We start from the raw sequence: 13175 nt of genomic DNA, 5'->3' as shown, positions 1-13175 counted from the left end.
TAAGTAAAGAAATAACTGAAAGGATTAATTAATTAAAGGCAGGAAGTGAACAGATTAATTTCCAATGATCTGGTCAGTGAGTGCTCTAAATGAAAACTAGAACATTATTTTATTTTTCTCTTCTACTCTTCAGATATACTTTTCTATTTAAATATTTTAGGATTCAGCAATGAGTAATAGTTTAAAAAATATCCTCCCACTGAATGATGCAATATAGAGTTTAAAACCCCCAATTTCAACCTAAATTATAGAACATTACACCTGACATCTCTCATCACGGTTCATTTGTTTTAAAATGGATGAAATTTTACTTCTTAGGCTTATGAGATTATTATTCATGAAGGACAGTAGTTGCAAATTAGGAACTGGAGTGAATCTTATAAATTTCCATTTATCTGCATAACGAATGGATTTTTTAAAATAATAGAGATGCTGGCACTAATGGATTATAGTACTGATATTATCCTCCATCTACTAATACCTGACATTTCCTTCTTTGCTGTGTCTTTCCTCATTGAAATAAATTAACCTATAGGAAATAGGATACAGACTTTTAAGTCATCTTAGCTTAAATAGAAATGACTAATAAGGAAACAATTAAACATAAAAGTTCATTTTTATGTAGTCTGGTTTACAATTGTTTACTTACGTCATGCCCACAATAAACAGTTGATTAGTGACAAGATTCTTGTGATAAAAAGGAAATAAATTCCTCTTCTTTTGGTCAAGGCATTACAACACTATCATAAACTCTCAACTATAAAGGGCGAAGTAAAAGCAAAATATATCCCCTGGGAATGAAGGCATTTGTTGGGTCCTAAAAGCGCAGACTTACACAAAATATGGGGATAGTTGCACACAGTGAAAGCCAAATCAGAAACAAAAGGACTGATGTTAATTCTGTAATTTAAAAATAATTCTTTTGAAGAATCTGATGTTTTACCAAAGCCTTTCAGTGACTCTAGGGGAAATTACCTTTTGCTCAGAAGGAAAGTATTAATAGGCTAAGTGGGAAAACAGATGGCCCTGGGCTTGATTGTTTCTCACATTTCAATGTCATGTTTCTTATCTTTGCTGAAGTCAGCTAACCCAAGGATTCCACACAATAAACTTTATGACACCTGACTTTAAAAAGATAAAAGTTCTATCTTCTTTTCTAATTCATTTTTCATCAAGTAGAACAGATACAATACTATAAACAGTGTGAACTTTTAGGTGCTTTACACATACAAATGCATGTGAAGAAAATGAAGAATAAAAAATGTTTATAGTTGAAATCAAGAGATTTTGTTTCTGAGCCAGCTTTTTCTCTGATTGTTCAAAGCACAGTGGTCAAAATATTTTCTAAATGTAGTCAACTGGGTTCACTGCCTAAAGACAGCTTAGCTAACACCCCTCCCCCCCAGAGCAATCACTAATTTTATCACCTGTCAAGGACTTCCCTGGGGAGCAGCACCGCAGGGATGGACAGTCTGTAATATTTTAAGAAAATGAAAAGTAAAGGATAAAAGGGAATCATATCCTCACCATTGAAATGCAAGCAGCACTGGTAGGTAACTGCACAAGTGCTCATAAGCCTTTTTTTTTTTCCTTTCCAAGACAATTTTGTTTAAAGCACAGTCCTTAAGGTTGAAGATCCCATCCCTCCTTCCCTATTTCACCCTTCTAGCCCACTATTTTGATAAGATTCTCTTTGATTTTTCTGTTCAGTGATGTGATTATTCATCTCGTTTGATGAACCTGGACATCCTTCCCTGCTTTTGGTCCCTGATTGCAACTTTAGAATGTGCTCTGTGGTCCAGGACAGAAAGAAACTAACTTGATGACAAAATACCCCCTGAGAATGAAGGTTCTATAGTTCTACAGATTGCTGCACTTGAAGAATCTTCTGGTGCAGTTCTCATCCAAAATATCACGCATTTCTGTGGTTAAAATATACAAACTGGATACAGGGATGCAGTTACCATGAGCGTGATGCAATGTATCTTACCTCTTAGTACAATAAATTCAGAACTGTACAAACCCTGGGATGCTGCTTTCAGTTGTAAACAGTCTGTCTCTCAACATCGGTTTAAATTATTTTAAATGATGACAGGGCATAACAGGAGACCAAAGAAACAGGAAAATATCAACTTGGTTACTATCAGAGAAACAAAATATTGTATTTTTCCCCTCAGAAACAGCCATTGAAAAAGATGTTTGCCTATTGTTGGCTATAAAGTAGAGACACTAAATTTCTCCCCAAAGAGTGGCACAATCGGATAGAAGAAAAAAAGAATTCATTTCATTCAACCTTGTGGACCTCTGGGATCCATTAATGCAAGAATAAATGCTATTTCAACCCAGTACTTTGTGAAGCTAGTGGTTTTCAGAAACTAAATTATGTATGTACCGCAGTGTTTATGAGCATATGAAATGTCAATTTGGAATGATCTGAGTGTTAAAAATTTAATAATATGGTGTAGCTGGATTAGGGAAGAGAAATTCTATTAAATGTACCACTGAGAAATTAATATTTAATAGCATTACTCTTTCCTTAGGAGATCTAAAAAATCATTACATGTAATTTAAAAATTACAAGTTTCAAAAAAGCAGACGAAATTGAAACTAAGCACCATTATCAGTCAGTAATATTTATTTGGCCATGGTATTCACCTGATACCTCACAGGGTTCATGGGCCATAAAAGCAAAGAGAAATCATGACAGTGGTGAAAAGGGACCTGGACAGGTACGCTGAGGGGAATAAACAAACACAGGCCAGCTAACATGGAGTGGAGGACCAGGCTTGTAGGATCTTCCTCCTGAATCCCGCTCTGGAAAAAATTACTAGCTTTCTGGCATATACTTAGGTGTCCTGCAGGTACCTCATAGTCACATGATCTAAAATGTAGCTCTCCGATCCTGGGTTCTTCCCACTTTCTTTCTCTACCACAGTCACCCTACCAACACACCATTTTGATCAGCTCACCCTTCGTCCATCACATCCCCTAACAATAGTTCCCCACTGTTTTTCCATGAAGTTCAAACCACTGGCTTGGTTCCAAAGCCTCCCCATCCCAGCTGCTTCTTCAGCTTGATGCCCCATCCTACATATGCTAACACTCGTATGTCATCAACCCTGTCACCTCACTGTGATTGACAAGGACTTAGAATTCCTGCCTCCAGAATGCTTCCTCATCACAGTTCCTGTACCTAGAAATCTCTTCCGTTAAAATTTTTGGCCCATCTTAAATGCTCTAAACCCCTCATGTTGTAAGGGGCTTCCACGCCAGACCCACCCAATGCTCTCCCTCCTGCTTTGAATCTTGGCACTGTCTCTGTACCCTGCTGACTTCTACACAGATCTTTAAAGCTCCTTCAGGTCAAGAATCGTGTCTTTCATTTTTGTACACCCCCATATGATTAGCCAGTGCCCTAACATAGGAGGCATTCAACAGAAAGATGTCACATGAAACCTAAGAGAGTAAAGCACAAGAAGAGAAGATTTATTAGTACGATTGATGACTGGAAGGGCAAAACTGGAAAAATGTATTAGAGTGGAATTTCTGGAGTTTATTTCTGGAGGAGAAATGGGAAAGGTGCTATTTCACAGAGCGAAACATGGAGAAAGTTATAGCCCATTCAATATGTAGAAAGACGTTTGGTAAGCCTAGGACTGAGCCCAGGATGTGAGTCCTTCAGCAAGCCCTCCAGGGGCAGGGATGGGATCCTAGTCACACACATGACATCCTTAGTAATTAGCATAGGACCAGATGCAGAGGACACACTCGTATCTGTATGCGGGATTATTTAATGAATATGCAAATACATGTAAGACTAGAATTTCCAATTTTGTGAATGGAAGTCTATTGAGATAACAGATAAACTAGCCTAGAAAATGATGCTTTGGCAGAACATGTGTCTGAAATCAACTTCTTTTCCTTTTAACATCAGCAGTGAAGAGTGCCTATACTTACCTCTGGATATCCTAAATTAAATGCATGGGGAAAAGACATTGAAAGAAGAGGGAAAGGTGAGTGGGGAAAGGGGTAGGGGAATGTAGAGGATGGGAAAAAAGAAATGAGTGATGGCTGTGAGAAATAGAAAATGCTAACCTCAATTACTTAGGATCTGCAAATTCTGCTTGAATGTTTAATGACAGAATTTTGATTGAACCCGGGTCTCCTGCATTGTAGGCAGACGTTTTACCGTCTGAGCTACCAGGGAAGTCCTAAGACAATTTCAAATAATAGTAAAAAGGCTTTGCACTGCTGTTGTTGTTTAGTCACTAAGTCAAGTCTGACTCTTTGTGACCCCACGGACTGTAGCCCGCCAGGCTCCTCTGTTCATGAGATTATCCAGGCAAGAATACTGGAGTAGGTTGCCATTTCCTTCTCCAGGGGATCTTCCTGACCCAGGGATTGAACCCATGTCTCCTGTATTGCCAGCCGAATTCTTTAACCACCGAGCCACCAGGGCAGCCCAGTAAAAAGGCTGCTGCTGCTAAGTCACTTCAGTCATGTCCGACTCTGTGCGACCCCATAGATGGCAGCCCACCAGGCTCCCCCATCCCTGGGATTCTCCAGGCAAGAACACTGGAGTGGTTGCCATTTCCTTCTTCAAGTAAAAAGGCTAGCACTCCCTAATTTGGACATGATTAAGAACAAATCTAGATCTATTCTAATTCAACTTAGTTTAACTTGAGGGTCAACCACATAAAAAGGTTCATTGTTATTGTTTTCTGTTGTTTTAGTCACTAACTCATGTCCAAGTCTTTCGTGACCCCACAGACTGTAGCCTACAAGGTTCCTCTGTCCATGGAATTTCCCAGGCAAAAATGCTGGAGTAGGCTGCCATTTCCTTCTCCAGGGGATCTTTCCAACCCAGAGATTGAACCCACGTCTCAAGCATTGTAGGCAGATTCTTTATTGCTAAGCCCAAAAATTCATTAGAAATATGAATGCAAAGTAGTCATTGATGAGCCTATACTGCTCCAGTTATTTACTTTTTATAACAAAAAGAGCACATTCAATACTGTCCCAGAATCTATAGTGTCAATTTACCATAAACTGTTTCCAAACTGAAACCACTGGTTTTTTATGACTCTCCTTTGATGTTCTTCAACATCAGCTTGAACCCATCTGACTGAAATTATTCTCAGATGACTTTGTCTTTGGCTCAAATGACAAATAGTGAAAAAAAATAAAACGCTGTGTTTCATTTTATCATTTATTATTCAACGATGGATTTTCATTACAATTTTTGCCTATAAAATTAACTGCCCATAACTGATTATAAAACAAAAAGAACAGAGTTGCTAATATAATTCATGCTGTGAATTAGGTGAAAATAGCTATGTTTCAACAGTAATGGGGAAAAAAAAACCATAATAAAATGGACTTGAAAACAGTAAGTATTCTATTTTTTGTCAAATTCTAAAAGAAAAGTCTTATAAGTGTATATGAAGGGCTTTAAAAAAAGGCATTTCAGAGGCAATAAACATTTAAAAAATTATATCAGCATGTTAGTAAAGTACATACTGCTTTTCGCTTAAGAATGCAGTCCAACCTCCAACGATTTCCTTCAACCACCGGACGTTTCAGGAAGATTTCTGGACTCAACCTGAAATCACGAAACCAAGATTTCAGGAAACGAAAACAAAATATTCAGTTCTGACTGTGTCATAGGACGCAACGGCAATTTTAGCCCAAATGCCATTACCATCCTCCACCGTGGCAGGTCCCCCAAAGTTCTCTATGAGTCCACGTACAACTTCAAACTGGAACAACAACGTTTATCCAAAAAAAAAGGAAGTCTCGATTTTTCTGTTGCTCACATATCATACATACACACACTTGCAGATACCACTGACTGTCTGCTCAGCGACCATTGTCCACCTTTTCCTTCCTTGGTATCAGGGCCTACCTCCCATGACTGAATATGAATATTCTGAATAATTGCTTCCTCAGATTTGTGTTCAGCTCCAGTTTATAAAATAACACAATCCTGCACAATGAGATATATGAGGAAGTACACAGACAGTGAGATGTATGAGGAGGTAAATAGAAAAGTTCTTCCTCTCATGAGAGGAAGAGACACACGGGCACACACGCAAAACCCCAGGGAAAGTGGCTCTGGGATGGATGTTGTGTGGGGCCATGATGCTTAGATAGTGGCAGCCACACTGGAATTCTAAAGGTAAAGCCACCACCCTAACATCACTGGAGAACTTCACCAACTCTAGTACTGCCTAACTTTAATGATTTTTTTTTTTGATGTGGACCATTATTAAAGTCTTCATTGAATTTGTTACCACATTGCTTCTGTTTTATGTACTGGATTTTGGCTATGAGGCATGTGGGAATCTCAGCTTCCTGACCAGACATCAAACGCACACCCCCTGCATTTTGGAAGGCAAAGTCTTAACCACTGGACCACCAGGGAAGTCCCTAGTACTGTCTAACTTTAGAATTCTCATTCAATGAGACAAATAAATCCTAATTGTTTACGTTACTTTTAGTTGAGTATTCTAGCAACCCAGGCCAAAAGTGTTCTAATTGATAAACATGAACACTGACTTCCTATGCCAAGGAGCAGTGTCCATGGGAACCTGGGCTTTCTGAACAGGGAAGACGGCGGCCTTGCTGATAGGTAAGCTTTTCCCATTGTGAGAATGGACCCCTGGGTTCTTCATAGTAGTGCCATGGGCAGCACAGTACAGGAGAGTCACTTTTTCCCTCGGGGTTAGGTTCAAAGTCATTGCCTGACTTAAACTGGTAAGTAGTGTAACTCCTCTGTAATGGGAAAAACAAACAAAAAAACAATAAAGTTTCATCTGCTGAAATGCTAGACCTGAAGGAGCAGGGTAAACTGTGTAAGGATCAAAGTCTTACAGAACACTAGGGTGAAACAGTGCCTTGCCAGGGGGTCTTCGAAGCATGGGAAAACCACAGGGTATTAAGGAGCTAAGGAGATTAAAAGAAACAATTTTACGCCCTACTAAATTCAGTTAGAGAAAATAAAAATCCAGAGAAAAAGTATCTAAAAGAAACTTGTATTGGATAAGATAAATAAGAAAACAGACAATAGAGGGGTGTATACAGTATAAATATTTACATATTTAGTTTAAAATAGGAAACAACTTGAACAAAAAATACAGCAACTGACAGGAAGAGATCTAAGATGAATTAAAAACAAATCTGTTTTAAATAGAAAAGTGTGTCATTGAGCACTGCTAGTTCACTGAAAGTAGGACATACCCAACAACATATACATGCTTGCAATTTTCAATGTACACATTAATTATGGGCTCAGAGGGCTTCAGTGTGGGGGGCATTTTCAGGTCTATACTCTGCAATTAAGTCATTATCACCTTTTATTAAAATCTAAAAACACTGTGCACCCTGTATGCAGAGGATTCTACTAGATACTTTGGAGGATCTTAGGCAGGCTCTCAAGGAAACCTCGATTTTGAGCATAATATATTAAAAGATAAAAGTAGTCATGCTATGAAAAATGATAGTCATGCTATAAACAAAGCATAAACAATGGCAAGTACAGTATAGCTATGACTCACACGCATCATTATGTCAGGATCTTAACAATAATCTTAAGTAATTATTAGCTAAGCAAAATTCAAAAGAATTGTGTAATACTACATTTCACTGGGTTTCGGACAACAGTGAATGTAAGATGCATATTACTGTGTGTACCAGTAAGAAAGAAAAAATGATGACATCTATAAGACGTTATTGAGTGTGAGATGCATTCCAAATTCAGAGATGTTAAAAAGTACTTCTAAGTAAAGGCACTTCTTAGAAGATTTTATAGTTTTAAATGCTCATATGAGAAAGAAAATGTTTAAAATAAATCATCAGAACTTTCATCTTAAGAAAAATAGAAAAAAGAATAAATTAAGAAAAAGTAAGAAGAATGGAAATAATAGATAAGAATAGACCTTAATGCAACATAAAACAGAAAAAAAAATAAACTCAATAAAGCCAAAATCTAATTCTTTGAAAGATTAATAAAACCTTGAAAGATTAATAAATTACGACAAACTGGCTAGATTGAAAAAGAAAAGGGGAGTTGATTATTTTTGTGGGAATAAATAATACCATTTCTACCAAAATTCACTCAGGAAACAAAGGCAGGAAAAACATGCACTTACTCACATAATGAGGCTAACATTATCTTAATATGAAAACCAATCAAAGAAAATCTAAGAAAAGAAAATATTAAGTACAATATCCCTAACGATCACAGAGGTAAAAATCTCTACCAAAACTTCACAACTTATTAAAAAGGATCACGACAAAATGGGATTATTCCTAAGAATGCAAAGTTGGTTTAAAAGTTGAAAATCAATCAATATAATTCAGCACATTAAGAGAAAACAGAAAGATTGTATCAATATATGCGGAAAAAAGTCTTGACAAAATTCAATACCCATTTAGAATAAAAACTCTCAATACATTTTAAGTAGAAAGGAATTTCCTCAAAGTAAGAAAAGGCACCTATTTAAAAATCTACCTAAAGCATGTAATAAAAGACTGAAAGGTTTTCATCTAACACTGAGAACAAGAAAGATGTCCATTCTCACTACTTCTATTCAACATTTTACTGATGACGCTAGTCAAGGCAATAAGGAAAAAGGAAGAGAAAAAGAAATACAAGGCATACAGATCATAAAGGAAAAAGGAAAACTGTCATTATTCACACATCACACACTCATCTATGGGGAAAAATCCTAAGGCATCTACAAGACAGTTACTCGCACTAGTAAGTGAACTAAGCAAGACTGCAGTAGGTAAGATCAGTATTAAAAAATCAACTGTATTTCTATACGCTGGCAGCAAATAAATGGAACATGAACTTTTAAAAATACCATTTACAAAAACATAAAAAACATGAATTACTTATTGATAAGTGCAAGTATGTGGAAAGTACAAATACTGACGAGAAAATTTAAGATCTAAAAAAAAATGGAGAGATATACAGTATTCATGAATTGGAAGACTTAATATTGAGAAAGAAGAACATATTTGTTCTTGACATATCTTGTAGTGAGGAGTGGTTTTACTGTTCTTTTCCCTCTGATTTCTCAGCTGGGAAGAGAACTGGAAATGGGCATTGGCACAGGCAGAGAGAACCTCAGAAGTCCTCTGGTTCAGGCTTGAGGAAAGGAAGAGTGGGATCTTCTGGCAGTGGTAGGGGTGGCAGGGAAGGGCCCACAAGCGTCAAAAACTCCGAGGAAGTGGAATTTTCCCTTCCAGTGGAAGAAATGTGGTTCCAAGAGGACAATACAAATATTCATTGCTTGGCTCTGGATACAAAGTTTCATTGCAGAAACTGTGTAGCAGAGCAGGGCACATTTCTATCAATAGCCGGAGGACTAAAAAGGGAAGCAACAGGCAACCCACAAGTGGTGGGTAGATCATGGAGAGAGAGGAGCTCAGAAAAGCAATGCTATATAAAGTTGTTTATGAACTTCTAGCTCACTCCCAAGCTGCCCACACATAGATTTGATCCTAAATATTATATAGAAGAATTTGAGAACTGAAATAAGAAATAAATCACTGCCCAAATTGGCCATTAGGTGGAGAACATGGGGAACAGATCTAAACAGCACTGCAAAGACTATAAAAAGAAAGATGTCACTAAAGACACACAGATAGAAGACTAGTTGGAACATTCTGCATGGACCTAATGGACCACTTTCCTGCTAAAACAGAAATACCAGCATTTTCTGTAAGATTTAAACAAGACCCAGAGTCATAATATTTAAAGCTTCCAGAATACAATAAAAAGTACCTGGCATACCAAATTACAAAAAAAAAATCAGAAAAATCTCAACTTGCAGGAAAGCCATTCAACAAATGCCAATTCCAAAATTATATGCTGGAATCATTTAATATAATTCTTTGCTAGATATTATAAAAATATTTCAACAAGTAAGGGTGAACACTCTTAAAATGAATATAGTCAAAAAGTCTCAGCAAAGAAATAAAGATATAAATAAAAGCCAAAGAGAAATTTTCAAGCTGAAAAATACTACAATAATCAAACTCTCAGTGAATAGGGTCACTAGAACAGAGGTGACAAAGAAAAGAATCAGTGAACTTAAAGAGAGATAAAGAGAAATTATCCAATTTGAGTAACAAAAGATTTTTTAAAAAATTAACAAAGCCTGAAAGACCCATAGGACAATACAAAAAGATACTGATTTGTGTCATCAGAGACTCAGAAAAAGAAGAGAAAGAGGGAAATGCAGGAAAAAAGTTTGAAGAAACGATGGCAGAAAATTTCTCAAATTTGATGAGTGACATAAACCTACAGATTCAAGAAACTCAGTGAACTCCAAACAGGATAAATTCAAACACCACAATCAAACTGCTGAAACCTAATGACAGGAAGAAAATATTAAAAGCACTCAGAAGAAAAAGAATGCATTATTTAAGAGGGGAACAATAAACCAAATGACCATGAATTTTTCATCAGAAAACACTGAGGCCAGAATGAACTGGAGTAAATTGTAACTGGAATGTATAAAGATCTTCTACAATTCAGTAATAGGAAGACAATCCAATAAAAAAAGAACAAAAGTAAGATTTGAACGTGCCTCCAAAAAAAGCTAAACAAATATCCAAAAGTCACAGGAAAATATGCTTACCATGAAAAGACATACAGCAAATTTGGAAAACTCAGCAGTGGCCACAGGACTGGAAAAGGTCAGTTTTCATTCCAACCCTAAAGAAAGGCAATGCCAAAGAATGCTCAAACTACCGCACAATTACACTCATCTCACACTCTAGTAATGCTCAAAATTCTCCAAGCCAGGCTTTAGCAATACATGAACTGTGGACTTCCAGATGTTCAAGCTGGTTTTAGAAAAGGCAGAGGAACCAGAGATCAAATTGCCAACATCTGCTGGATCATCAAAAAAGCAAGAGAGTTCCAGAAAAACATCTACTTCTGCTTTATTGACTATGCCAAAGCCTCTGACTGTGTAGATCACAATAAACTGTGGAAAATTCTGAAATAGATGGGAATACCAGACCACCTGACCTGCCTCTTGAGAAACCTATATGCAGGTCAGGAAGCAACAGTTAGAACTGGACATGGAACAACAGACTGGTTCCAGATAGGAAAAGGAGTACGTCAAGGCTGTATATTGTCACCCTGCTTATTTAACTTCTATGCAGAGTACATCATGAGAAACGCTGGGCTGGAGGAAGCACAAGCTGGAATCAAGATTGCCAGGAGAAATATCAATAACCTCAGATGTGCAGATGACACCACCCTTATGGCAGAAAGTGAAGAAGAACTAAAGAGCCTCTTGAGGAAAGTGAAAGAGCAGAGTTGAAAAAGTTGGCTTAAAGCTCAACATTCAGAAAACTAAGATCACGGCATCTGGTCCCATCACTTCATGGCAAATAGATGGGGAAACAGTGGAAACAGTGGCTGACTTTATTTTTGGGGGCTCCAAAATCACTGCAGATTTGTGATTGCAGTCATGAAATTAAAAGACGCTTACTCCTTGGAAGGAAAGTTATGACCAACCTAGATAGCATATTAAAAAGCAGAGACATTACTTTGCCAACAAAGGTCCATCTAGTCAAGGCTATGGTTTTTCCAGTGGTCATGTATGGATGTGAGAGTTGGACTGTGAAGAAAGCTGAACGCCAAAAAATTGATGCTTTTGAACTGTGGTGTTGGAGAAGACTCTTGAGAGTCCCTTGGACTGCAAGGAGATCCAACCAGTCCATCCTAAAGGAGATCAGTCCTGGGTGTTCATTGGAAGGACTGACGCCGAAGCTGAAACTCGAATACTTTGGCCGCCTCATGCGAAGAGCTGACTCATTGGAAAAGACCCTGATGCTGGGAGGGATTGGGGGCAGGAGGAGGAGGGGACGACAGAGGATGAGATGGTTGGATGGCATCACCAACTCGATGGACATGAGTTTGAGTAAACTCCAGGAGTTGGTGATGGACAGGGAGGCCTGGTGTGCTGCGATTCGTGGGTTCGCAAAGAGTTGGACACGACTGAGTGACTGAACTGAACTGAACTGACTGAATACAAATTAAAATCACGAGAGACTACTGAATACCCTTTGGAATGGTTAATATTAAAAAAGAATGATGCTGGGAAAAATTGAGGGCAGGAGAAGGGGGCAACAGAAGATGAGATGGTGGGATGGCATCGTCAACTCAACGGACATGAGTTTGAGCAAACTCCGAGAGACAGTGAAGGACAGTGAAGCCTGGCGTGCTGCAGTCTATGGTGATGCAAAAAGTCAGACACGACTTAGTGACTGAACAACAACAAAAAAGACTAAGAACAGCAAGTGCTTGCAATGATGAGGAGGGATGAAATTCTCAAACATTCTTAGTATATGCAGTTCAGAAAACAGATTGACAGTTTCTTAGTGAAAGTCGTTCTTAGTATTGATATGATACAATAACTTGAATTTACTTTCTAAGATAAGGGTTATGAAATTATGCACCATGAACCAAATTTTGTCTATGGCCTGTTTTAGTATGGCCCATGAGCTGTTAACATTTTAAAAGGTTTGTTGAACACACAAACACTTGCACAAACAAGACTATGCATCAGAGACTATATGTGACCTGAAATGACGGAAATATTTACTTTCTGGCTCTTTACAGAAAATGTTTGCCAGCCTGTTGAAAGTCAGAAGCTTTTGAAATTTTGGGGTCATAATCCACAGGAATACATTATGTATTCATCTCAGTATTTTCATCCATCCATCTATCTACCTACCTACCTATCAATCAGTCTTCTATTGACTACTGAAATAAAAGTTGCACAAAATAATAACCCTAACTTCCACTTAGGGCTTCCCTTGTGGCTCAGCTGGTAAAGAATCCACCTGCAATGTGGGAGACCTGGGTTCCTGGGTTGGGAAGATCCTCTGGAGAAGGGAAAGGCTACCCACTCCAGTATTCTGGGCTGGAGAATGTGATGGACTATATAATCCATGGTTATACAAAGAGTCGGATGCGACTGAGTGACTTTCACTTTCATTTTTCGACTTAAGCTGCAACTCTCCTCTCTCTTCTTTCCTACCTTTTCTTATTGAATTATTTAAATAAAATTCTAAATATAACTTACTACCTCTCTGCCTAAAATATTCACCTGTCTTTATCTGGACAGCGCCATCACCCAGGACTC

The 13175-nt window shown here is 37.9% G+C and overlaps 1 protein-coding gene across 5 annotated transcripts in view; it reads right to left on the bottom strand.

The window, feature by feature from the left end:
* The window catches only part of PLD1 (phospholipase D1), a 221864-nt gene that overhangs the window by 91907 nt on the left and 116782 nt on the right, over positions 1-13175 (bottom strand). For all 5 annotated transcript variants that reach the window (XM_043473733.1, XM_043473736.1, XM_043473732.1 and 2 more), the window contains one exon: positions 5521-5602. In XM_043473733.1, the coding sequence (XP_043329668.1) occupies positions 5521-5602 (82 nt within the window). The remainder of the gene's footprint in view (positions 1-5520; positions 5603-13175) is intronic.

Source organism: Cervus canadensis, chromosome 7 (assembly GCF_019320065.1).
Source record: "Cervus canadensis isolate Bull #8, Minnesota chromosome 7, ASM1932006v1, whole genome shotgun sequence".
Classification (NCBI taxonomy): Eukaryota; Metazoa; Chordata; class Mammalia; order Artiodactyla; family Cervidae; genus Cervus; species Cervus canadensis.
The sequence above is the reverse complement of the archived record's forward strand: the minus strand, read 5'-3'. Positions and strand labels throughout refer to the sequence as shown.